This window comes from Mya arenaria, chromosome 6 (genome assembly GCF_026914265.1).
Source record: "Mya arenaria isolate MELC-2E11 chromosome 6, ASM2691426v1".
Lineage (NCBI taxonomy): Eukaryota > Metazoa > Mollusca > Bivalvia > Myida > Myidae > Mya > Mya arenaria.
This window is the reverse complement of record NC_069127.1, coordinates 18,728,048-18,752,569: the sequence shown is the minus strand read 5'-3', so window position 1 is coordinate 18,752,569 and position 24,522 is coordinate 18,728,048. Positions and strand designations below refer to the sequence as shown.

The 24,522-nt window shown below is 36.5% G+C and overlaps 3 protein-coding genes across 6 annotated transcripts; 1 reads left to right on the top strand and 2 right to left on the bottom strand.

The window, feature by feature from the left end:
- Positions 1 to 2,542: 2,542 nt before the first annotated feature.
- LOC128237483 (actin-5-like) lies at positions 2,543 to 4,463 on the bottom strand. Its single transcript, XM_052953060.1, has 2 exons — positions 4,360 to 4,463; positions 2,543 to 4,097 (listed from the first exon to the last, which is right to left on the bottom strand). The coding sequence occupies exon 2, from the start codon at positions 4,083 to 4,085 to the stop codon at positions 2,946 to 2,948; it is 1,140 nt and encodes a 379-aa protein (XP_052809020.1). The 5' UTR covers positions 4,086 to 4,097; positions 4,360 to 4,463; the 3' UTR covers positions 2,543 to 2,945.
- Positions 4,464 to 7,469: 3,006 nt separating this feature from the next.
- Positions 7,470 to 12,586, bottom strand: LOC128238699 (microsomal glutathione S-transferase 3-like). 3 transcript variants are annotated; one of them, XM_052954857.1, is made up of 6 exons: positions 12,478 to 12,586; positions 12,093 to 12,248; positions 10,792 to 10,859; positions 10,341 to 10,398; positions 8,537 to 8,609; positions 7,470 to 8,343 (listed from the first exon to the last, which is right to left on the bottom strand). In XM_052954857.1, the coding sequence occupies exons 2-6, from the start codon at positions 12,219 to 12,221 to the stop codon at positions 8,237 to 8,239; spliced, it is 435 nt and encodes a 144-aa protein (XP_052810817.1). In that variant the 5' UTR covers positions 12,222 to 12,248; positions 12,478 to 12,586; the 3' UTR covers positions 7,470 to 8,236. The 3 variants fall into 3 exon arrangements, with proteins under 3 accessions (XP_052810817.1, XP_052810818.1, XP_052810819.1); XM_052954858.1 differs by having other exon boundaries at positions 12,513 to 12,582; XM_052954859.1 differs by having other exon boundaries at positions 12,481 to 12,572.
- A 7-nt stretch (positions 12,587 to 12,593) lies between these two features.
- LOC128238698 (protein downstream neighbor of Son-like) lies at positions 12,594 to 24,301 on the top strand. Of its 2 annotated transcripts, XM_052954855.1 has the most exons (10): positions 12,594 to 13,015; positions 14,851 to 14,961; positions 15,412 to 15,597; positions 16,049 to 16,164; positions 17,450 to 17,506; positions 18,677 to 18,852; positions 19,778 to 19,898; positions 20,225 to 20,341; positions 21,265 to 21,460; positions 22,106 to 24,301. In XM_052954855.1, the coding sequence occupies exons 1-10, from the start codon at positions 12,743 to 12,745 to the stop codon at positions 22,610 to 22,612; spliced, it is 1,860 nt and encodes a 619-aa protein (XP_052810815.1). In that variant the 5' UTR covers positions 12,594 to 12,742; the 3' UTR covers positions 22,613 to 24,301. The 2 variants fall into 2 exon arrangements, with proteins under 2 accessions (XP_052810815.1, XP_052810816.1); XM_052954856.1 differs by lacking the exon at positions 21,265 to 21,460 and having other exon boundaries at positions 20,225 to 20,333.
- Positions 24,302 to 24,522: the final 221 nt, after the last annotated feature.

Here is a 24,522-nt window from a genome sequence, read left to right as displayed (position 1 = left end):
TCGCTTCGCTCGAATTCCTCGTTGACTCGAACTTGATGCAAAGGACCGATTCTTTAAACTGAAGGAAAACAATCCCGCTTGGCTCGAATTTTCTGAGGCTAGAGGTGTTTTCGCCGCTCCCTGGGAGTTCGAGCCAACGGGATACGACTGTAGCTATTACCTATATTTCATCGGTATCAATGGAGGTGTTCGGTCTCGGAGATTGATATACCATTTGCTAGAGTCACGTCTCGTACATTGCATTAGCACTCTACGGTGTTTATTTATGTATTGTCCAAGGTCAAGCTACTAAGTCACTGACCGGGTCTAACTGGTAGGGATGAATGGGCAACGTAACACAAGCTTTGAATGAATATAGGGCATTTATTACAGGGATTAGCACCAAAAAAGTTTTCGAAAATCGAATCTCAGGACAATTATTTAATAAAATGTGTTTACGCTTTGATATCATAATTGTAAAAAAAAATTGTGTCGGAGACCGGGTTCAAACCCGTGTCGCCAAAACTGCAGTCTACTGAGCTACGACAGCTTACTACAAGCTCGGGTGACATATACACCTAACTCGTTAATATCACGTGATAACACCGACTAGCCAATCACGCATAAGGAATGAATTCTACTAGGTAGACATACCCAGTAATATTTTTTAATGGAAAAATACGAAATAACTGCTAAACTTAAATAAATTGTAAACTATGTGGTACTTCAGTTAGTAAGTTTCAATGCATTGTACACATTAATACCAAGTTTATAACAGTTTTCGACAAATTTCTTTTTTTCTTTCAAATTGATCATCTGGTGCACAGTTGCTTTAATGCAACAAAAGTGTTTTTACGAAATATCGTAAAATAAAACATAAGAGTCAATAGCAAGTGTATAATAACATTTCCCGAAATACTTATCTGGGTGGACAATCCGCCACGAAGAGAATCCTCCGCCGCCACCCAGAGAGACCGGACTGAGATCTACTACGGGTTCAACCCAGCTCATGAATATACATCATACATCATTCGAGCTAGTCAACATAGGGAACAGTTTCAGCCACGCCATGTAGAGGACAGACAGCGTGAAGCTTCTATCTGGTATAACGGTGACGGGAAACGTTTGACATCCTAATGCTGGTCGTAACGTTAAGTCTGTCATTTTGGGCCATTAACGAAATACTAGAAGCACTTGAAACCTCTCATCTCTGTCTGTGAACATTTCCCGTTCCGATGTCTAGGTCATGCCTAAAAGAGGGTGTATTGATTACAGTGGTAAGTCTTTGACATTCCATAGAGGACTTTGTCTGGACGTAAAACACCACGTCCACTGGAGAACCCGGAGACACAGTCGTATATATAGACTTCGGTGTGAGTGCTCTTCCAAGAACTTGTGAATTTATTATGATCATGTAACAAGTGGCGTCCAGAAATGGTAAACAATTCCCCACTCACATCGTGAAACTTCATATAATATTGAATGGAAGAGAAACAAGAATTGAGTATTATTCAAATTGTCGGCCGTTTCAATAGTATTCAATAGCGCGCTTCGTCGATGATTTGAATTTGTAGAACAGATGAATGATACAGATTCGATTGTGCTATGTTTTAAGCAAACGTAATTGAACTTCAAGAGTACAAGTGTTGGGTGAACTAACTTATGGCGAAAAGGCCCTTGTAAAGTGTATCAAAGAGTACACAGTCTGCTTTAACATGTTTCTGACGTCATTGACCCGGAAGCGTGGTGTTTCACGGCAAAATTGAATAAAAATGATCCTCATTGGTCCACAATTAAGTGGATACACCAACCATAATTGTGTATATTGTTAACGTTCTACATGCAATGAAAGGCCTCGTTCTTGCTTCGCCCTCACTTCGGACGCTTCAGCTTTCTGTAAAGCATTAAAACATACATACTAGTATAATTATGCCTGTGTATGATACTTCATTGTGTTTACCATTGTTTTATTACAAGGTTTACAATACAATACCGAGTGACCTGAAGCCGCGTTGAGCAAGTCCTCATATTTCCAGGGGCAGATCCAGGATTTGACTTTAAAGGGGGCGTAACTTTGGGGCATAAGCTTTCGGATTGCACCCTCCCTTAGAACCGACCGAAATTTATTTTGTTTGAATTGCTGGCAGGGTGGTTTTGGGGTACTCCCCTAAGATTTTGGGCGTATTTTATGACTTTTTTTCTCCCATATAGATATAAAAAGTAAACTTAAACGATTTTAGCCCCACTCTCATAGAACCGCTAGTGATTTCGATGGTCTACCTTCTCCTTGAAAACTAATTTCTGGGTATATTCATAAACATTTAAGGTCAGTTCCTACTTTAAGTACATTTCCTTAAACGTTCATGGTCAAATGTAAATAAACATAAACTAAGTGAGTATATATTACTAAGTTCTTATATCATATGACCAGTTAGATTCTTATCTTAGGATGACTTGAATCAGGAATTATTAAATTTTATGACTAGAGCCCAGAACTTTATGCGACTTTAACACTTCTTTTTAGTCGTACATGTGTCACGTCAGAAAACAATACACAGACAACTCATGTTTCCATTTTCATTTCCAGCAGATCACAAACGTTGATAAAAAAGACAACCACAGAATTGAAAGACTGAGGCAAATAGCATAATATAAATAAAATAATAATAATGATAATAGACCAAAAATAAAATGAGATGCAGGTAAATGCATGGTAAATGTACAAAACGAATGATAAATACATGATAAATAAATGGCATATAAATATATACAAACTCTATATGTACACAAACAGGTCAGCGTGAACAAGCACACTAAAATTTAAGGCAAACAATTGCACGCCGCTTAAAATACATGTACGAAAATATAAACATTGTATTTAAAGCTTAATTAAATGACCATTCCTGGAAGATTCAAAACTTTCCGGATCAATGTATATAACATTTGTCTTTGTGTGCTTTTGTGGTTTAGAAGCACTTCCGGTGGACGATGCCTGGTCCACACTCGTCGTATTCCTGCTTGGAGATCCACATCTGACTGAACGAAGTAAGAGAGGAAAGGATGGAGCCACCGATCCATACCGAGTACTTCCGCTCGGGTGGCGCTATGACCTTAACCTTCATGCTTGAGGGAACCAGCGCATCCAGCTCCTTCTTCATCCGATCAGCGATGCCGGGAAACATCGTAGAGCCGCCGGAGAGGACGACGTTGTTCCAAAGGTCGCGCCGGATGTCGATGTCGCTCTTCTGGACTGAGTTGTACAGAAGCTCATGGACGCCGGCGTTCTCCATACCAAGGAAGGACGGCTGGAACAGAGATTCTACGCACCGGAAACGCTCGTTGCCAATGGTTATCACCTGGCCGTCAGGGAGCTCGTAGCTTTTTTCAACAACTGACGAGTTAGCGGCTGAATTCATTTCACCTTCAAAGTCCAGTGCTGCGTAACAAAGTTTCTCCTTAATGTCTCTAACGATTTCCGTTTCAGACGAACTTATGAAATTATAACCTCGCTCAGTCAGGATTTTCTTCAGGTAATGTGTGAGGTCTCTTCCTGCCAGGTTTATGCGCTCAATAGCATGAGGAAGCGCGTACCCCTCGTAGATGGGTACCACATGTGACACGCCGTCACCCGCGTCGAAAACAACCCCTGTCGTCCGTCCTGACGCATAGAGGGACAAGACGGCCTGAATGGCCACGTAGAACGCCGGCGTGTGGAAGGTCTCAAACATGATCTGTGTCATACGTTCCCGGTTCGCCTTGGGGTTGAGTGGCGCCTCTGTTAGGAGCACCGGGTGCTCCTCGGGTGCCACCCGGAGCTCGTTGTAAAAGGTGTGGTGCCAGATCTTTTCCATGTCGTCCCAGTTTGTGACGATGCCATGTTCCACGGGATAGCGCAGCGACAGGATGCCGCGTTTGTTCTGCGCCTCGTCCCCAATGTACGTGTCCTTGACTCCCATGCCCGCCATCACAATATCGAACCGCGGCCGCCCGGTGAGCGCCGGAAATACCGCTCGGGGTGCATCGTCGCCTGAGAATCCCGCCTTACACATCCCAGATCCGTTGTCAATGACAACACCGGCAATGTCTTCATCGTAGATTTGACTCATTTTTGTACGATTCTAAAAGAAATAGAACATGTGTTTAACATGAGGGCTATTTCTATATTTATTTATTTGGAAACAAATTAAAATCAAATTTTCAGTTACTATTGATGTATTAAGTTAACGCAACATAGCCAAGAAGCTAGAACACGCGAATCGCATGTTGCGAAAAAATAAGTACTTAAAAAAAGCTAATGTATGCGTAACCACATGTAACTGAATGGTCACTTGAATACAATTTAAGATACAAAGATTGTTTGAAAAATAAAATAAAGCTTACCGTGTATCAAGCGCAGATATTCAATTTTATAATATTAATATTTATATTCAATTTATTTGCAAACTTCTCTTTTCAGTTTAGCTTGTTTTTATGCTAACTTTTTATACCTTGGATGTTTTTAATGATGGTTTGCAATCCGGTTGGCGGGTTTATATACTCACAGTTTGGACAGTCATTGGGTTAAACAAATGACAAATCAGGTCCATTTCTACGAATTCGTGCCATAAAAGGCAAAAGGTCCCTTGTCACAGCGCTATTTTTACCTGTGATACTCTCACTGCAGCTACTCGCCTTAAATGGATATACTTGAATGCTTAAGCCCAAGCCGGCCGATATCATTACTATTTTTACCTGAACTGGGTCGATTATACTGGCAGGAAAAATGAAGTTAACACTAGTGGAATAGCGCAATACAATCCAAGTCAATATGATCACATTGAATATCGATGTGTCATCTTTAAAGTTACGTATATTTATATTTATAAATTCGGTATATGCTTTTTACGGATACTGTATTTATAAAGGCATACACGGGTTTCCTTATATGGCACTGCAGATAGATCGTTCTAGTAGACGCATGTATATACAAGTATGGTGTTCGGCGGTGCTCTACGACACAGTTCCACATATTCTCTCAATATTATTGAATATTTAAAAAGAGGTAAACTTTTATTGAAGGATTCAACAGTCCTATTAAGAAAATCTGTATTCCTTTAAAAAATAACGGGCATTTAAAAAACTGTTGCCGAGTTGTAATTTGCAAACATTTGTTTGAATCAAAGACTCAAAAAAAATCTAGAATGAAAGTAATCGGAAAATTAAAGGAATTGATCCCTAGTTTTTGTCCAAGTTGCAATTAAGTAGTTATTGTTACTCTAAAGCATTCGCTAGCTTTTTTTAGCATTGGACTGTTTTAACGTTAATGGTAAAAAATCAAATAAGAGGGAAAATCAATATGATAATTGGACATGCACAACCCTCATTAAAACAGATCGAAGAAAAATTGAAAAAAAATATGCTCAAATGAGATGGGGTGGATTGGGGGGGGGGGGTATTCTCTCAGAGCACACTAACGGTGACTTACACAAAAGCAGATGTTTCAACTGTTCAAAGACAGGTTTAATAAATACATCTACACTCATAACACTGTGTACACCGAGATAGGAAACTGAACACTATTTAAGAGAGAATTTGCAAACATCGATGACACTATCGCCATATTGATCGTCAAAATACGAAATAAAGACGGTGAATAATTAAAGTGTAATTGTATTGGGGCATGAACGAAAGGGAGTGAAGAAGTTCCGTGGAATGACATTGCCAAATATGATAATGAGATATTATATGAATAACAGTTACTCGTGTGAAATGTTTTATCTTAACGTATCTGTAAATATTTGTCAAATTCTCTGTAATAAATTTAGGGAGCTATTGTAAATGACTAGTGAATGCCTATTCACATAACAAAAAGGAATACTGTTGACGTCCTTTTTGATGGCATGCATTTGTATATAATATTAAAGCCTGTTCGTACTTACCTATTCCATCAATACTACCGCCTATGTACTTGTTATATGCTTAATATGGTTCGATCTTGTTCTGTGATCGGTACTGTGAGAGTGAAGGTCAAGGACACACAGAAAACTATGAACTTGAGTTTGCTATTCGCTTGTCATACGATGTTGCTTTTCTGTGAGCGCGTGTAATTGACCAACATTTTACTTATAGCTCAAGACCAGCAGGACGAATCAGTCTTTTGTTCCTTATATATATATATATATTATTCAACCAATTGCAACGAGTTTTTCTTTGAACGTGACTCTTATTCAAAATCAATACATACACATGTATAACAAACATCAATTTTGAGTGATACACCTTTAACTACTTAGTAAGTAATGCACTTATGAAAACTATTTAATACTGATAACAAGATTGTAACCGTGTATTTTATAGCTGTTAACGCAAAAATATTAAATGACTGGTGAGCGCTAAAAGATTTAGTGTGATCAACTATAGTCTCATTAGGTAGAAATATTGTATTTCCTGCAATTTTCTTTCAAATTAAACTCGAAAGGATCTTTTCCGACACTTATTTATCCCATTTGGTATATTTAAACATTTGTATTAATTGTGGGAAATCTTAGTTGGGTGTAAGAGTGGATCTTTAATCCAATAGAACCATGAAATCCAACGTTACATGCACTTCGCCGTGCTAATTAACGTTTCAACAATTTTGACGTCACTACAAATAACGTTGTGTTCTGATACATAACATATCTGTATAAAGTATTTCCAATGAATCACAATTTATATAGACGTGAAGATAACATAATCAATTATTTGTTCTACAAAATAACAGGTTGTTATGTTTCATTTTGTGGGAGTAACCAATGTTATCAGTTTTATGGTGAATTTAACACAAATTCAGAGTGCTCCGTTACATTGGCCTTCCGTTGTCTGAGGAACTGAAATGTTTTGCTTTTAATGTGGCTGTCAGGGAACTTTGCATTGCCCCTCGTAAATGTACGTTTAGATCATTTTTGTTTTACGAGTGTTTTCTTCCTCAGCGTTCTCTTGTGACCTCCGAGATTGCGATCCCCAGACATTGATTCTGTTTTGGGGAAACAATAATGAATGAAATCCTGGAACAATATATCACATGTCTGGGTCGTGATCCATCATTGCCAAAAATGGGAACATTCAGTGACGAAGATCAGTTGCACGGGGGCGGATTGCATATCACCAAAGAAGCGATGGTGGCGAGAATCATCACCCCGCATAAATGTTCTGCAGGATTCATGCGATTAAATTTGAGACATAAATAGTTACTAGTTACAATATACGCTCTTATCCAACATCTGATAAAAGGTTAATTTGTTTACAAAAGCATCGACTGTAAACTGATCAAATTTAAGTAACTTGTTTTTTCTTATTTTTTGTAATATTGTATTATTTTTTTGTATGAATTTGAAATTAGATTCTGTTTCAACTGAATTGTTTACAAATAGTTATAATAGCAGCATGGATACTAATAAAGTGATTACCAGAGAAGGGGTCAAATGCTGTAATATTAAGTGAGCTTAAAACAAAAACATAAAAGACAAACAAAAAGTTACAAATTTTATTATAATATGTAAAACATTATACATTTAGTTTTGAATATGGGTATACATGTATTAAATCTAGTAAAACACCTCCTGTTGTCATGGTGTTCATATTCAACACTTGAATGACGGAGAGAAAAACCAACAGCTCTAACCAACTACTCATATTGAAGGAATACAAACATGTTGACAATCTCATGGCCAGGGTAGTTAACACTAATATATGTTCCTGAGTATATTTTACAGTTTTTATTGACAATACTCTCACTCATAGTTGTATCATATTGAAATCTTAAACATTAAAAGTATCCAATTATTTGATGTCCACAGATGTAAGCATTATTCTAGGAACACTTTGTCCCAAGATTCCAGACAGATATATGTAACCCTAACCCTATGTTAGAGCATGTTTATAACTTATTATAGGTAAAAACCAACAAAAAACAAAAATAAGATACATTAAAGGTATGTTCAGGTCAAGTCTTGTTCACAATGTCTATTGTTGCATAATTCCTGATACAAAAATGTCCCAAAATATAAAACAACGCATTTGTGTAAATATCACGATAGTCAACTATCATTACATATAGTGTAAATATCATGATAGTCAATCAACATTATCCTTATAAAATTCTACCACTGCATGACTCTTAATGCTGCCTGAACATTTCTTACAAACATGTATATAGTCACATTTCACAAATACTGGTTGTCTCCCTTGTATAAATCTCCGACACTCCTTACAGAGTTGTGCCCCCTGCAGTCAGATTTCACCAACTCATGTACCCCAGCAGTTTGAGCCCAAACATAATGTTGATTCCAAGCAAGGTGAACAGCCCAAAATACCCGAAAGCACCGTACTGTCGCTTACCCGGGTCTGAAAATGAAAACAACACAAATTATATTTGCTGAATGATAAGTACCCTTTGGTCATGCTCTACAAATATTTATAATTACACTTATTTTAAATTAATCAAACTTTACAAGTACTTCGTACATACATCTAATCTATATAGTCATCTATGTTTTAATTTTTTCATAATGAACTGTTTGAATGACAAGATACAGACCTCCAGTTGAGTATCCAAGGGCATATGCGACCCTGCCGGCCACCCACACGGCACCTGCTACTGCACTCAAACGCTGTAATAATAACCATATAATTATAATTATATTGTCTATATGGAGTATAGTGCAACACAATTTACAAATCAGTAACACATGTATGTATATATTAGAGTTGAGAATGATCTGGGACATCTAGAGACAGGACGTTTCATTTGTAAAATATCTTCGGACAGTTACTGGAAACAAAGACTTATAAACATTTAAACATATTTTCAAAAAATCTAGCACAAATAGGTTTTTGAGGTTACACACTAAACTTGCTTTTTATCCCAAGTCACATACACATTATTTTTCCATCTCTACATTTCTCATCAGCAGAGTTCATATTTCTTAGCCTTAAAAGTGTGCACCAAACTATACCTGGGTCTAAAGTGTGCACCAAACTATACCTGGGTCTAAAGTGTGCACCAAACTATACCTGGGTCTAAAGTGTGCACCAAACTATACCTGGGTCTAAAGTGTGCACCAAACTATACCTGGGTCTAAAGTGTGCACCAAACTATACCTCAGACTAAAGTGTGCACCAAACTATACCTGGGTCTAAAGTGTGCACCAAACTATACCTGGGTCTAAAGTGTGCACCAAACTATACCTGGGTCTAAAGTGTGCACCAAACTATACCTCAGACTAAAGTGTGCACCAAACTATACCTGGGTCTAAAGTGTGCACCAAACTATACCTGGGTCTAAAGTGTGCACCAAACTATACCTCAGACTAAAGTGTGCACCAAACTATACCTGGGTCTAAAGTGTGCACCAAACTATACCTCAGACTAAAGTGTGCACCAAACTATACCTCAGACTAAAGTGTGCACCAAACTATACCTGGGTCTAAAGTGTGCACCAAACTATACCTGGGTCTAAAGTGTGCACCAAACTATACCTGGGTCTAAAGTGTGCACCAAACTATACCTCAGACTATAATGTGCACCAAACTATACCTGGGACTAAAGTGTGCACCAAACTATACCTCTAAGTTAAGTGTGCACCAAACTATACCTCAGACTATAATGTGCACCAAACTATACCTGAGACTATAATGTGCACCAAACTATACCTCAGACTATAATGTGCACCAAACTATACCTCAGACTATAATGTGCACCAAACTATACCTCAGACTATAATGTGCACCAAACTATACCTCAGACTATAATGTGCACCAAACTATACCTCAGACTATAATGTGCACCAAACTATACCTCAGACTATAATGTGCACCAAACTATACCTCAGACTATAATGTGCACCAAACTATACCTCAGACTATAATGTGCACCAAACTATACCTCAGACTATAATGTGCACCAAACTATACCTCAGACTATAATGTGCATCAAACTATACCTCAGACTATAATGTGCACCAAACTATACCTCAGACTATAATGTGCACCAAACTATACCTCAGACTATAATGTGCACCAAACTATACCTCAGACTATAATGTGCACCAAACTATACCTCAGACTATAATGTGCACCAAACTATACCTCAGACTATAATGTGCACCAAACTATACCTCAGACTATAATGTGCACCAAACTATACCTCAGACTATAATGTGCACCAAACTATACCTCGGACTAAAGTGTGCACCAAACTATACCTCAGACTATAATGTGCACCAAACTATACCTGGTACTTAAGGGTGTACCAAACAATACCTTGGATTAAAGTGTGCACCAATGTATAGAATATAACTTTTCTACAAAAATAATATGCCTGTAAATATTTAAGATACTTACTGGGTAAAGAAGGCCACCTAATAACAGTAGTACAAGAAATGAAGGGTAGCCTTCCAGTCTGAAATATAGATGACACAAATATAATCAACAACAAATAAAAAATACAACAACAACACATACATGTTACAGTATACAAGTAGCTTCAAGGCAAGAGCATTTGAGAATTTGTTAGTGTGTTATATGGGAGAGTAAGCTCGGCCGTCCTATGTGCAATAGCAAACCAGAACACATACATGTAATAATGGTAGCTAGTGACACATATATTTCATAAAGTTTAAATGTGTATTAAATTGTAAAATATTAGAATAAATTCTAAATGATTTTACTAACAATTCCACATTAAACAGTGTTATATTGTAGCATAGAAAAAAATCAAATATTTAATACTTAATTAAGCCGCCTTGGTTAATAAGTTCACTTCATATACGTTTAAATAGATAAAAGAACTCACGTATTCTGATGAGCCCTCTGAATGCAGTTAAATGTATGGTTGAAGGGTTCAGCATACATTTTCGGATACTGAAAAGATCAATTATCATTACAACAAATTATATACAAATATACCAACTTACATGTTATATTGTAAATAAGTCCTAAAACTTCTAAGGAAATGTGTAAATAACAAACGCATATTCATAATGAACTTCAATGTCTGAATTGTTAGCATTAGGTATTGGACTCTGGATCAGAGTGTTCTGGGTTGGGTCCCCACTTGTTGCAGTATCATTAGCTGCATCAATAATTTGTACTGGTTATCACCCAGGAATGTTAACTTGGTCTAAGTCACCTGATTGCAAAACTGTATATAATTTTAATTAAGTGAATCGCTATAAACAGCTCTTCGGTGTCTGTTTATGTCACTTGTTAATGGCAATGAAAGATACTGTAAACAACTCACTGATATTTTGAAAACATTTTTTCAACACACATGGTTAAACTGTTTCTGCTTTCCTTGTCAGTAAGCAAATGTAAAACCTGTACAATGCAAGTGGTAGACAATGTTCACCTGTTGTTTTTTCAGTAAAAAGGGCATTCCAGAGTAATGTTTTTTTTCTGCATTTTGTCTTTTGCAACATGCCCACCAAGTTTTAGTGAATATCTCAAACAGTTTAAGAATCATGGCCAAGATTAATGAAGATTCACAATGAAGCAACAGATGCTTACAAAATACCCGTAATAAAGGCCAATGAGTATCACAATACTGTACTCAGCAGCCTTTAATACTAGTCCAACTAATTGTACGTGGACAGATTTTTTGTCGATTTTTGATATCGCAAACACTTCCTTAGGGATAAGCAGAGTCCTGTTATGCACCAGTCAATTGTAACCACGCCCCCCCCCCCCCCCCAGGTCCAGGGTTATAGAGGGGTTTTTGACTTTCAGTCTAGCCAAATCGGGTAAAATCCCCGCTTCGCACAGACGAACCACTAGTAAATTACCCACCAATTGCCCCCGCACCCCAGGGACCCTAGGAAAAGCCCTTTTCCCACTATTTTTGGTGCGACAAAACCACCGCACTCACCCGGCACTGCGGTGCCACCTGGAAGGTAAAAACACGGCCCATTTCCCCTCCTATCACCGGTATACTCCCAGACCTGGGGAGGCCGTGGTTACAATTGAATGGTGCATAATGAACGTCTATTATTTTAGACTTCCTTTAATATTTAATACAGGTATTTTGTAACTATACCACAACTTTTTCCATGAAAAGTAGACGAGCAAAGAAAAATTGTATAATAAAAAACAACATACCTTAACATCATATTGTTTGCGTGCTTTTCCAACCCTGATACCTAGCCACATTAGCATGAAGAACGTGGAAACAACGACCATCACAACCCACCCATAGTCAGGCGATAATGTTATTGCAATACCCGTCATTGCAGCAGAAAGTGTTCACTGAAGTATCTGTGATAAAATAACAAACACTGAAATGCAATTTATATTTATTCTACTAAAGACACGTACACTTAGTCAATTACACCCCAAAGGTATATGTGGGACAAAAGCTAGAACATAGGACTTATTTCTCGAGGTACAAAGTCCTATAAAATTTTATTCAAAAATGATTTGTTCTACTTCAATTACATGAACATTTGGTGATTTCATAATTTATCTAACTACAAAGGTTACTGACTGCACGATAATGGAGACAAATATAATATAGGCTACACGAGCTTTAAAGATTTGTGCAGATGTTGTTTAGGGTTCCACTGTTGTTTAGGTTCTGATTATTTACATACGCACCGTCAGTTAAAATCATCTGTGTCACAGGGGCGTTTGGTATTTTAAGTTGAAATCACAGAAAGAATTGTGTCATCTCATTTAAGGTTGCAATTGCTAAATATACCCGTATCGAAGTGAAATTTCGTCATTTTATAAATATCTTACTAATTCCAACCATGACGGAAGAAACAAACTGGAAGAGACCATCGGAAGTGATGAAAATACACCGCAGAAGAAAGTCTGTGTCACAGAGGCGCATAAAAGTTGATGCAGACCAAAGAACAAGTGTCATTTATAAATCTCCATCAAAATCAACCAAAAGAAAGAACCCATTTTACAAAGACAGTCCCCATCCTTTTGCTAGTAAAAGAATTCACCTGGATAACGAGAAGCCACTTGATGACCCGCTCAGTTGCCAGCTTTTTGATATTTTGGACTCTGCAAATGAGGTACTCACTCCCTACTGTAGGCTACTGTATCATATGTGAAATTATATTGCCTGGGCTAAACATTTTGAAAAGAAAACTTTGTTATATCAACACAGATTAAAAGGAAGATTTCTTCTATGTTTATTATTATTTGCCTCTGTAAGTGATGCCTGAGATAGCCAGGATTTTGCAAGAAGTTATAAATGATAAATAGTAAATGTACACCCATAAAAATGAATCCAAAACATAAAAAATGTCAGAAGGTACCTAAACATTAAAATGACCACTATTTGAATAGTTTATTTCCTTACAGTGAATCTTTAGTAAATGTTTAGCTGCATGTGTAGCATCCGTGCATTTTTATGATTACTATCATACATGTGATAACGTCCCGGACGTCCGGGATTGTCCCGGAAATCGTATCTCTGTCACGGAGTCACGGAGGGTGCATGTTTGTCCCGGAAAGTCATAAAAAAAAAAAACGAAAAAAAATATCTCAGAATCGGAATCGATTATCCTATTTTACCAATGTAAGTCAGCTATTTTGCCTGTCCGGGACACTGGTCGTAAAACACAGGACATGTTGACACTAATCCGTTAATTGGTACGTGTGTCGTCGAGGTCATCGTCAATCACCCGATAATTGATCTATCGGCCTATTGTTGTGCTTAACGAGTGGGGGAGGGTTCTTGTATACAAATTCATTGTTTTCATATGGATTTGTTTGGTCTTATGAATGATAGCTTTAAATTGATGAATTGATATTTTTCACACATTTTACCGACAAACGAGCATGAAGGTAAGTTCAAAGAAAGTGACAAAATGAGTAAAAAAACAAAATTAAAACACGGAAAACATCCCATATTCCTTTCAAATTTCAAAGTCGATACATCGTTATACTTTAAACAACTTTAAACAACTTATGCGTCCATAAGGAATTTTAGTGTTTTGACATTTTTTTCTGAACTATCGCGTGTATTTTTACGCCGAAATAAAACTGACGATATGGGGTTTACAGGTGGTTATATAGAATGCTTTAATCACGTGACCATGGTAAGTCACGTGATCGCTTTATACAGCCGATTGTTGACATGTCTCTATCAAAATTATATGCATCTCCAAACGGAAAAAAGCTCATCGACTGGAAAATCTTTTTATCGTCTGGAAAATATTGTGTGTCATAAATTGCAAACGTTTTAAATGTGATGAAAAAATAAATATTTTGTAACGCATGTTCTCAAAAGCGCGGGAAAACAGGTGCCCGTATAGTTGTTTATTTCCTGTTTTGATGAAACCGAAAGTAGACTGCATATCCTCCTGGTTAGCACTTCATTTAAAGCCTGGGAAAATATCTGGTGGTTTTATTTTTTCAAGGAAATGCAGAAAAAAAACAACCATGTCAAGTAAAAAATACGTCTTGGCAGTCAAAATAGGTACATTTTCCCGACGTTAAAAACGACTAAAATAGCCCCAGATATGCTCTAGAATGCACCACAGACGTTCCCCATTTAAAAAAAATTCCGGGGGGGCATGCCCCCGGACCCCCCTAGTGTGCGTTGACATAACGACGAGTGTCCCGGAATCGACCCAAGAAATTATCACATGTATGATTACTATCCATGTCTTTTCCCATTAAGAGAATGGGAATTTTATTTTCTCATTTGGAACTGTTTAATAGTGGGAATAGGGCCCCAAGACGGCCCCAAAATGGTCAGAAAAAACACCGCCTATTTGTGAGTTATTATGAAATTATGCATTCAATTCCTTCAAAGATTTTAGTAAACAGTATGTTCAGACAAAATAATGGAACTAGTTATATATATAGAACTTGCAATGAACATCATTATTCTTTTCAGGATGAAAAAAATACATCAAGAAGTGATTCACATCCTGGATTGAGCCCTAGAAAACCACTTGAGACAATATCAGAGAATGAGTGTTTCAAAAAAGAAATTAAGGAAGAAAAGGTATTGTTTACATCTAAAAGTGAAAACACAATAATGGCACTCATGTGGCTCATCAAGAAAAAATGTGTTGCTGCAAAAGCACTACAGTCCCAACAGAATGTGTTCCAAGTATTTCTGTTTTAATTGAGAATTATACGATATTTTGTAGTGATATGCAAACTTTTGTTGAGCAATGATTCAACTGCTAGATTAAGTGTCACATTCATCAAAATTAGATTTATAAATGAACAAGTCTGAATAGTGCTTCAGGTATCACATTTTCAACAAGAACAGAATAGTGCATGGTACAAAATCTTTAAAAATAGCAGGTCATTTTCTTTTCACATATCTGCTGGGAATTATTTTGGAAAATAAGTTGCACAAACAAAACCCTGGAAAATTCAAAACAGTAACGGTTTGAAAATATGTATAAAAAATCAAATAAAACCCATAACATATGACATTTTGTAGACACAAGCAGAAGCACCCAAGCCTAAGCTAGATGAGACGGGAGCCCAGCCGTACCTGCCGGTTGACTGGTGCCTCAAGTCTAAGCTGCGTGTCGTATCAAGCCGACCCCTGGACTGGTGTGTGCAACTCAAGTCTGCAGATGAAGCTCAAGGAGTAATGGACTTTGTTCACGATACAGATTCAAAGGTGAAAATAAACTTAAATCTAATAACAAAATTATGCTATGAAGATTTTTATTATCCATTTTGCAGGAGTTTATTCTATTCCGATTTTTTCACATGATAACCTTCTTTCATGCCTGTCAACAAAGTCTAGTGAAAGTTAACTGTGCTCTTTTAAAGATAAGTATTCAAAAAACATATCAAGTCATTTCTTATCTTAAGTCAAATTCCTAAAATTGTTATTGTCAAAGTTAAAGAAAAGTGTAAGCGCTTCTCACAAAAAAATTTGTATAGTGTATAATTATAATTAATGAGAATATTATTTTTTTTTTAGATATTATTAGTTCATTTTATCACATGACCAGTGTGATAATTAACTTCAGATAATGACTTCAGTTAAAAATTGACTTAAGATGTTTTATGAATACCGGGCCTTATCTTTGATCATGTTATGTGGTATTATATATATATTTAAGGCTGGTGGTGAGGTAGAGAGGAAGCGAGGGTTCCAGCAAGCATGCATGTACTGGCTGCACCCAAACATTCCTTGGATGAAACCCTTTCCAAGGATTGTCGAGGACTCCAAGGCCAGGTACTCTATATTTATTATACTGAGGCAGTTGGTGATAGAGAGGCAGAATGGATTTAAGCAGTTATGCATGTACTAGCTCAATCCATCCCAACATTTCATAGATAAGACCCTTCCCTAGGATTGTTGAAGGCTTCAAGGTAAAGTATGTTGTTATCAAATTATGTATTTACCTGGCTCCAATTTCTCAAAATTTAAGTCCCTTATAAGAGGATTAAGCTAAACTCACTATTTTTGTTTTTCAATAATTTGCATGATATTTTCTTCGCTAAGAGGTTTTATACTTTAGATAGGTTATACTTTAGATAGGAATTATCTTTTTGATAAACACAAAAAAAATCATTTTTTGTAAATAAAAATTCAATTTAAGTAAGTATTTTGGCTAGTTGAAATAAGCTACTTAAGCCTTTTAAGCTTAAGAAGTTTCGAAAATTGGGGCCAGGGCGTTAGTGAGGGTAAGAGGGAGTGTAGCCCAGCATGCATGTACTGGCTCCACACAAACATCCCTCATTTGAGACCCTTTCCAAGCTTTGTCAGAGATACAAAGGCCAGGTTGGTGCAGGCGAAGTTGGTTCCAGTGGTCAAAACTAGCTCCAGAATGCATGCATGGAACATGTACACTTTTGTCAGGCTTGTTCAAAATAAAATTTTACAAAGCCAGGTTGGGTTAAATTTCAAACAAATACTTCTGTAAATACTATTGTTGCGAGTTTGAGACAGAAAAGTGTATTCTTAAATGCTTCATAATATCTCAAATATCACTAATTTTGATGAAAGACGTATTCCTGATAGTAGAACAGGTTATTTGAGGCAAATACAGCAATGTTTATAATCTGTGCACCTGAAATTGCATTTTTACAACAAAATTAAACTCAAACTCGAACATGAGTGAATAAGGCCCGTGTTATTTAAATTTTGACATTTTGACAATATTCTTTATTAGTATATTACATTGGTTAGTTTATAGCTTGTTAACCAGTAATTGTTCAGTGTTGTCACTCTTCTGTTATTGTGAAATGTTGGAAAGATTTTCGCTTGTAAAAGAATCTTTTGACTCTACAAAAATGTACATATATGTGTTTTATTTACAGTCTGTCTGTTTGTTTTTCCTTCCATATTGACTTCTTGTGTTAACAATCTGTTCACCCTTTCATATAAACAGTCTGAGGTGTGGTCACACTTTCATATTAACAGTCAGCTAGTGTGGTCACCTGAGCTCACTTATTGACTTGTAATAACAGTCTTTTCTGTGTGATGACCCTTAAACATTAACTTGTTGTATTTACAGTCTGTCGGTGTCTTACCTGCTTCAAGAAGATGTCCAGAAAAACCTCCATGCCGACTGGTAAGTTTTTATAACCTGTTTTATTGCTTCCCACTTCATGCAATAGTATTTCTATGTTCTAATGAGATTTGATACTTCTGACATACATGTGAGCTGATTCTCCTTAGTTAAGAAGATATCATAACAAACGTTTAAGGTAACTTGCTAGTTTTGAATCTAGTTATGGAAGTGGTATTGATATAGGGATTTTCATGAAAACAGCTCCATTCTCGGAGCCCTGATTCCAACTGATCTAATTTGTAAACTTGCTTATACTACAAAAGTTAAACCATCCCTTGCCACATTTCAATCCTCAGGAACAAGAAGTACCTACTTAGCCAACACTTCTCCTTTCCATAACTTACAAGCAGTTCAATAACTACAAGCAGTTCAATAGCAGCCAATGTCCTCAAAGTGCATCAATCTTCAGTCATATGATGTTAACCCAAGAACCTTAATGTCATCCGAGGCGTTAGCTCTTTGTTCGAGGGTTAACATTATATGCTATTTTGCTATCACCCTCCAGGGAATCTGATATTTATTTTATTATACCAAACAACTACAGTTGTCTGCAAATATACATGGAGTCAACAAGAACATTCTTATTAATTATGATATTGAAGAAATTACCGCATTATTATTACATCATATGATAAAATGTTTCTGTTACAAAGTCACTGGTACATTTATAAAGAAATTCAACACTTACATAAATGATTTTAAATTGATGATCATTAAATAACAAATTTGTTGATCAGTTTACAATCAGTTGTTGTTTTCATTTGTAAGTAAGTTTTTGGCCCAAAAGTTTATATTCTGCAAAAAATAGACTCGATCTATTGGAATTTCCAAGTGTCTATTAATAGACCCACGCAAGGGTAACATTATGATATCACCGGGTGAAAATCCATATGTTGGGGTAACAGTACAGATTGGCTTATGTCATGTATATGAGAATTTAACATGGAGAGGTCACGTGAGGTTTAATAAAAATTGCATACTTACAGTAACCAGATATAACCAAAAATTCACCAAATTGGCTAAGATAAGCAGACTAGTACGGTATTTTAGATGACTTAAAGTAATTATACAATCATGTTAAATATCATTATAATGAAGCTGCTTCTGAACTTTAACCTATAGTTTATTTGAATACATTGCTTGTTGACCGGACACATTATGTTTTATCAGGGAACAGAGTTTCTCCTCAGTGTACCAGCAGTTAAGGTGTGGACTGTGTCCCTACTTCTACCTGTGCACTCACCAGTTTACAGTGCTGTTCTACAGGAGAGAGGGCAACCAGTCTGGGCTTGTTGCCTTGCTCACACCAACAACACGTGGGTTCCGGGAGTCTCTGGAGAATGAAGGTACACAGTTTCTTTCAGATTTTTCCGCAATGTTCAAGCTGTTTGTGGAAACTCTCTCAAGAGGGTTTCTAGCACACCCAGTATTTAACAAGTATTAAACAAATATTTAATAACCTGTTAGCATAAAATGCATGCATTGAAGTGAATAGAACTATAAATGTATTCTTCTTGAAACACTTACCATAAAGAAATGCACTTATAAAATACCTGTACTTACAGTATTAAATATCATTGTATTTAATACTTTTGTAATCTTTGTGTCTTAAATGGTATTGGAAACTGGTAAATGCTTGATTTATGTTTTACCATAGTCATACATGTAGTATGATTCATGTAATTTGATGCATGTTATACAATACATGGTGTATGATACATGTTGTGCTATGTATGTTATATGATACATGTTGTATAATTCATGTTGTATGATGTATGTTATATGATACATGGTGAATGATACATGTTGTATGATACATGTTTTTTTATACATGTTGCAGGTATGTAATACAATACATGTTACACGATAAATGTTGTATGATACATGTTATTTGATGCATGTTGTATGATACATGTTGCATGATACATGCTATATAATACATGTTGCATAACACATGTTGTATGATACATGCTATATGATACATGTTATTTGATACATGTTGTATGGCACATGTTGCATGGTACATGTTGCATGATACATGCTGTATTATACATGTTGTATGATACATGCTGTATGATACATGTTATATGATACATGTTGTATGATACATGTTATATGATACATGTGATATGATACATGTTGTATGATACATGCTATATGATACATGTTGTATGATACATGTGATATGATACATGTTGTATGATACATGTGATATGATACATGTGATATGATACATGTTATATGATACATGTGCTATGATACATGTTGCAGGTATTGAGTTCAGCTTGCCTGTGGTGAAGCAGCAGCAGCAGATTCCTGGTCGTTCATCAGGGAAGAATAAACAACACGCAACCAGTGACCCACTGACAGATGACGCCTGTGAGGGAAACAAGTAAGGAATGTTTATGTAGAGCACACTAACAAAGCATTAAATTTCATGGAGTATTATCCTATAATGAGTGTATGGCGTTTTCAAATTACAGATTGTGGTCTTATTATTTAAAGCTATTTAAACATATCTTGTACTTTTTTTACAATGGTTACTGACCTCCAGATAAGCTGTTAGAAAGGAATACATAACACCACTGTGTTCATTATGCATATGACAGTTTCCACTGGGTGAGGCAGCTGAATACACTGATATTTAATTACAGGCCTAAACTGAACACCTCACTTAAAGGAAAGACTAGTTTTTTTAATTGTACATGTTTATTGCAGGGAAAAAGTGGAAGATGATGAGCTCTCAGATGGAGATGATGCTGCCTCAGGCTGGCTGGAGAGTATGGGGCTGGATAAGAAACAATTCCCTACTCTTGACCCTAAAAAGGTCAAACTGTATCCTTTCTTATCTTTGAATAGAAACGCTTTATATGTAAAACTGAGAGTGCTACTTTTTATACTTTATATTGTCCACCAAAGAATCAGTTTTCCTGCATGTCCTTCTTTCCGTCATCAAATATTTTCTGTCAGGAACCACATCTTGGTACAGATTGATCAGATAATGTTCAAACTTGGTCAGAATGTACACCTTGATATCATTGAAATCTAGACTGCTTGCAAATGTGGGTCACACGGGGTAAAAAACTAGGTCACCAGGTGAAATCTTAAACAAAATGTTCGGAATATACAGGGGGCAATATGTCTGGTCCAATATTTTTGAAAAATCAATCAGAATGTTTTCCTTGATAAAATCAATGACTAGTTTGAAACTTGGTCACAGAAGGTCAGAAACAAGGTCGCTATTGGTATTGATTGGTCAGACTTAACCAAATTTGCCTCGATGGCTTATTAGGTCACATTTGGTCAAAAGCTAGGCTACTAGGTCAAATCTTGGAAAACACTCTAGAGGCTATTTTTTGGAATATTTCTGGTCCAATCCAGCCTTGATGTCAAATCTTAATGCTACACTATATACTATAGTATATAGGATATTCTTTTATTTCAAACAGTGGCAAACAAACTCATATCTCATATCCAATGGTCAGAAAAGTCCAGTACACTGCAGCCTTATTGCATGTTTTAATTGGAATATTTCACCAACACATGATTTCCATGCCATCTTCTTTGCCTTAACTGGATATTAATTCAACAAATTTGCTTGTTCATCTTAAGATGCATTACAAAGTAAAGGAAAACTATCCTGGGATGCCAAAAGACGAAATCATGTTTATAGATGTCTACCATAAAAGTGTGAGTTTGTTAGAAAATGTAAGAGTACTTTTAGATTCATTTACTATTATCTTTAACCTAGCTTCCAGCCAGCGTGAAGGGTACCGAGTAATTGACAATCGGCCTGAGTCCCTGGTTGCCATAGAGGGGGGAAACATTCAGGCTTTCTTCAACTTTCTCTTGAACTGCCGTACCTGCACGGCAACTAGTGGCACTCAGGCGGGTCTCCCACCCACAATACTGTGCCCTCAACCATTTAAGGGAGCAACACTAAAGTCCCTCAAGGTAACATAATACATTTCTGTTGCATGCTGGCTTCATTTTTAATCTCAGATTATAACTTTTGGCGAAGTCTTGTTATTTGTCATGTGCATTGCTTCACCAATAGAGAATGCTTCATTGTTAAATTGTTTATAACTTGCAAGGTTTTAGGACTAGTAGATAACTTCTGGCTTTAAGAATTGCCTCTTGGATGTCTCTTGCTCGAATTAAAAAACAAACAAACAAGCACTTGCATTCCGTATGTGATGCTCTTGTATAATTTGAAACTCTGACTCCAATTTCTCAAAAATTCCCTTATAACAGGATTTAGCTAAGCTGGCTATTTTTGTTTTGGTATAATTTCTTTAAGAGTTTGAGACTATAACAGAAAGCTATTTTAAAGATACCGTATCCTTGTAAACTACTTTTTGCTATGCAATGTTTTAGTCTAGATGAAGTAAGGGACTTAAGTCTGTTATGCTTAAGAAGTCTCGAGAAATTGGGGCCTGAGGATAAATAGTAGTTTAATTTGAAACACTGAGGAGAAAAAGTGAAATCTAACAGAATATTTTTGTAAGGTCTTGTTAATCTTTCTGCAGATATAGTTGATCTAAAACGTATTGATTTCTGATTTATTATAGGTCATATCTATGTTTATTATTTATCCAGACGAAGCACACGGCTGTGAAGCAGAGTGACGGTGATGGTAACATCACGAGCGCCCACATTGTGGAGATTGGGGGGCCCATCCTGCCCCACCACACCCAACAGCTTGTCTCCCTCATCCATACCACCCAGGCACAGGACTTTGGCATGGTCTTCCACAACCATGACCCAACCGTACCCTTCAATGTTCTACCAACATTAGTTGGCACTGAAAACGAGATGGAACAAAGTCCGGTGGAGTCCGGTGAATGTGAGAAAGTAAAAGACATCTTGGAAGTTGATGACATGGGCAATAATGATTCTAGTCATGTGAATAATTGTGATGACAACTCATTAACAATCCTCGACAGTTCAAGCAGTAATCATAACAATCATTTGAGTAAATCTTCAGAGGAGAAGACAAATACCAGTGTAATAACTGAGAAATTGTTCAGAAATGTTCCAATAGCAGATAAAGTGAGTGCTATGAAAGAGGTTATTTGTACCCCAAATGGTTTCACATGGAATTAGTTCTCACCGATGTGCCCTGTGTGTTCACTAGTTATTTTGATCTCATTGTATATTGAAATTTTTATGCCCACGAAGGGTGGCATATATTTATTGCCCCATCCATCCGTATGTCCACCTGTCCTGCCGACTTTTCATATTAACTAGGGACTATTTTTTTGTGAAATTATGCAATTGCATTAAATATGGTCTGGTCTCCACCTTTATGGTCTAGTCCCACCATTACTTTTTGATCCATCCGGTGAATTTTAACTCACTGTGTAACTAATAAAGTCACAACTTAGAGTTTATTTGGTGAAGTTATGCATTTACATATGATCTAGTCTAAACTATTACATTTTCATTCATATGACTAATTTAAAATATCTAGCACGAAAGATCACCATATGAAAATGCAGTCTAACTTCAAAGATCAAGGTGACTCTTACTGGTTTGTTGTACATTGTTGGTGACATATGTCACTCATAAGATACAGCTTGAGAAAAAAATCCTCATTGCAAACCCTGTGTTCTTTCCTTCATGTCATATAGGTCTATATATAATCATCAGTACAAACCCTTTGTTCTTTCTGTTTATGTCGTCTAGGTCTATATATAATCATCAGTTCAAACCCTGTTTTCTTTCCTTCATGTCGTCTAGGTCTATATATAATCATCAGTACAAACCCTGTATTCTTTCCTTCATGTCGTCTAGGTCTATATATAATCCTCATTGCAAACCCTGTGTTCTTTCCTTCATGTCGTCTAGGTCTATATATAATCATCAGTACAAACCCTTTGTTCTTTCTGTTTATGTCGTCTAGGTCTATATATAATCATCAGTACAAACCCTGTTTTCTTTCCTTCATGTTGTCTAGGTCTATATATAATCCTCAGTACAACCCCTGTGTTCTTTCTATTTATGTCGTCTAGGTCTATACATAATCATCAGTTCAAACCCTGTTTTCTTTCCTTCATGTCATATAGGTCTATACATAAGCATCAGCACAAACCCTGTGTTCTTTCTGTTCATGTCGTCTAGGTCTATACATAATCATCAGTACAAACCCTGTGTTCCTTGTCCATGTCGTATAGGTCTATATAAAGTAAAACTGCGGTCGTTTGAACAGGCGGTTGTTCAAAAACCAGCAGTCCTTTGAGGTCAAAGTTTAATCCCGAACATTTTTCCTTCTATTTTCATATAAAATTTGCTGACACTGCATCGAAACCTAAATATGTCGAGGAGTCAAGCACCATAACCATTCCCAAAAGCACATATCATGCACAAAACCTTATGACTCCCTTGAGGTCATAATTTCACACATGAGCCCGAACGCCTGTTTCAAAATAAACAAACAATGGCTAGGTATTATATTTTTTCGCAAGTTGTAAAAATTGCAGACAGTTGAAAGGAAATTTGATAGGGTGTGAAAAACGGTTTGTCACTGTTAACGTATGACTGCTATTAGACGACTTCAAACTTAAAATACACTGAAAGACATTTCATAACAGACTGGGAAATTGAAACTTGAGCGGTTCAGAAGCCAGTTTTAGCTCGGACCCCGGTGTCCTCGACCGATCACAGTTTTACTGTATATTCATTAGTACAAACCCTATGTTCCTTTGTCCATGTGGTAAAGGTCTATATAAAGATTATGTTTTATGTATCATAGAAATATTATAATCTTATTATGAAAATAAAAGTGAGAGTTTAGTCTGCATTTGGTTTATCTTTTTTGTGGTGCTTATAGGATTCAATCACTCCTGACTGGTTCCTTTCATTTCCAGGCATGGCAATCCAAAGATGGTATAAAAGTGGAACCAGTATATAATTATCATTGACAAGCTTTCGAATTATTGTACTGGATGTTGAAATCATCTGTCAGCAGAAACTGGTTAACATGTTGCAAAATAACTTGACTGGCAACTTACAAG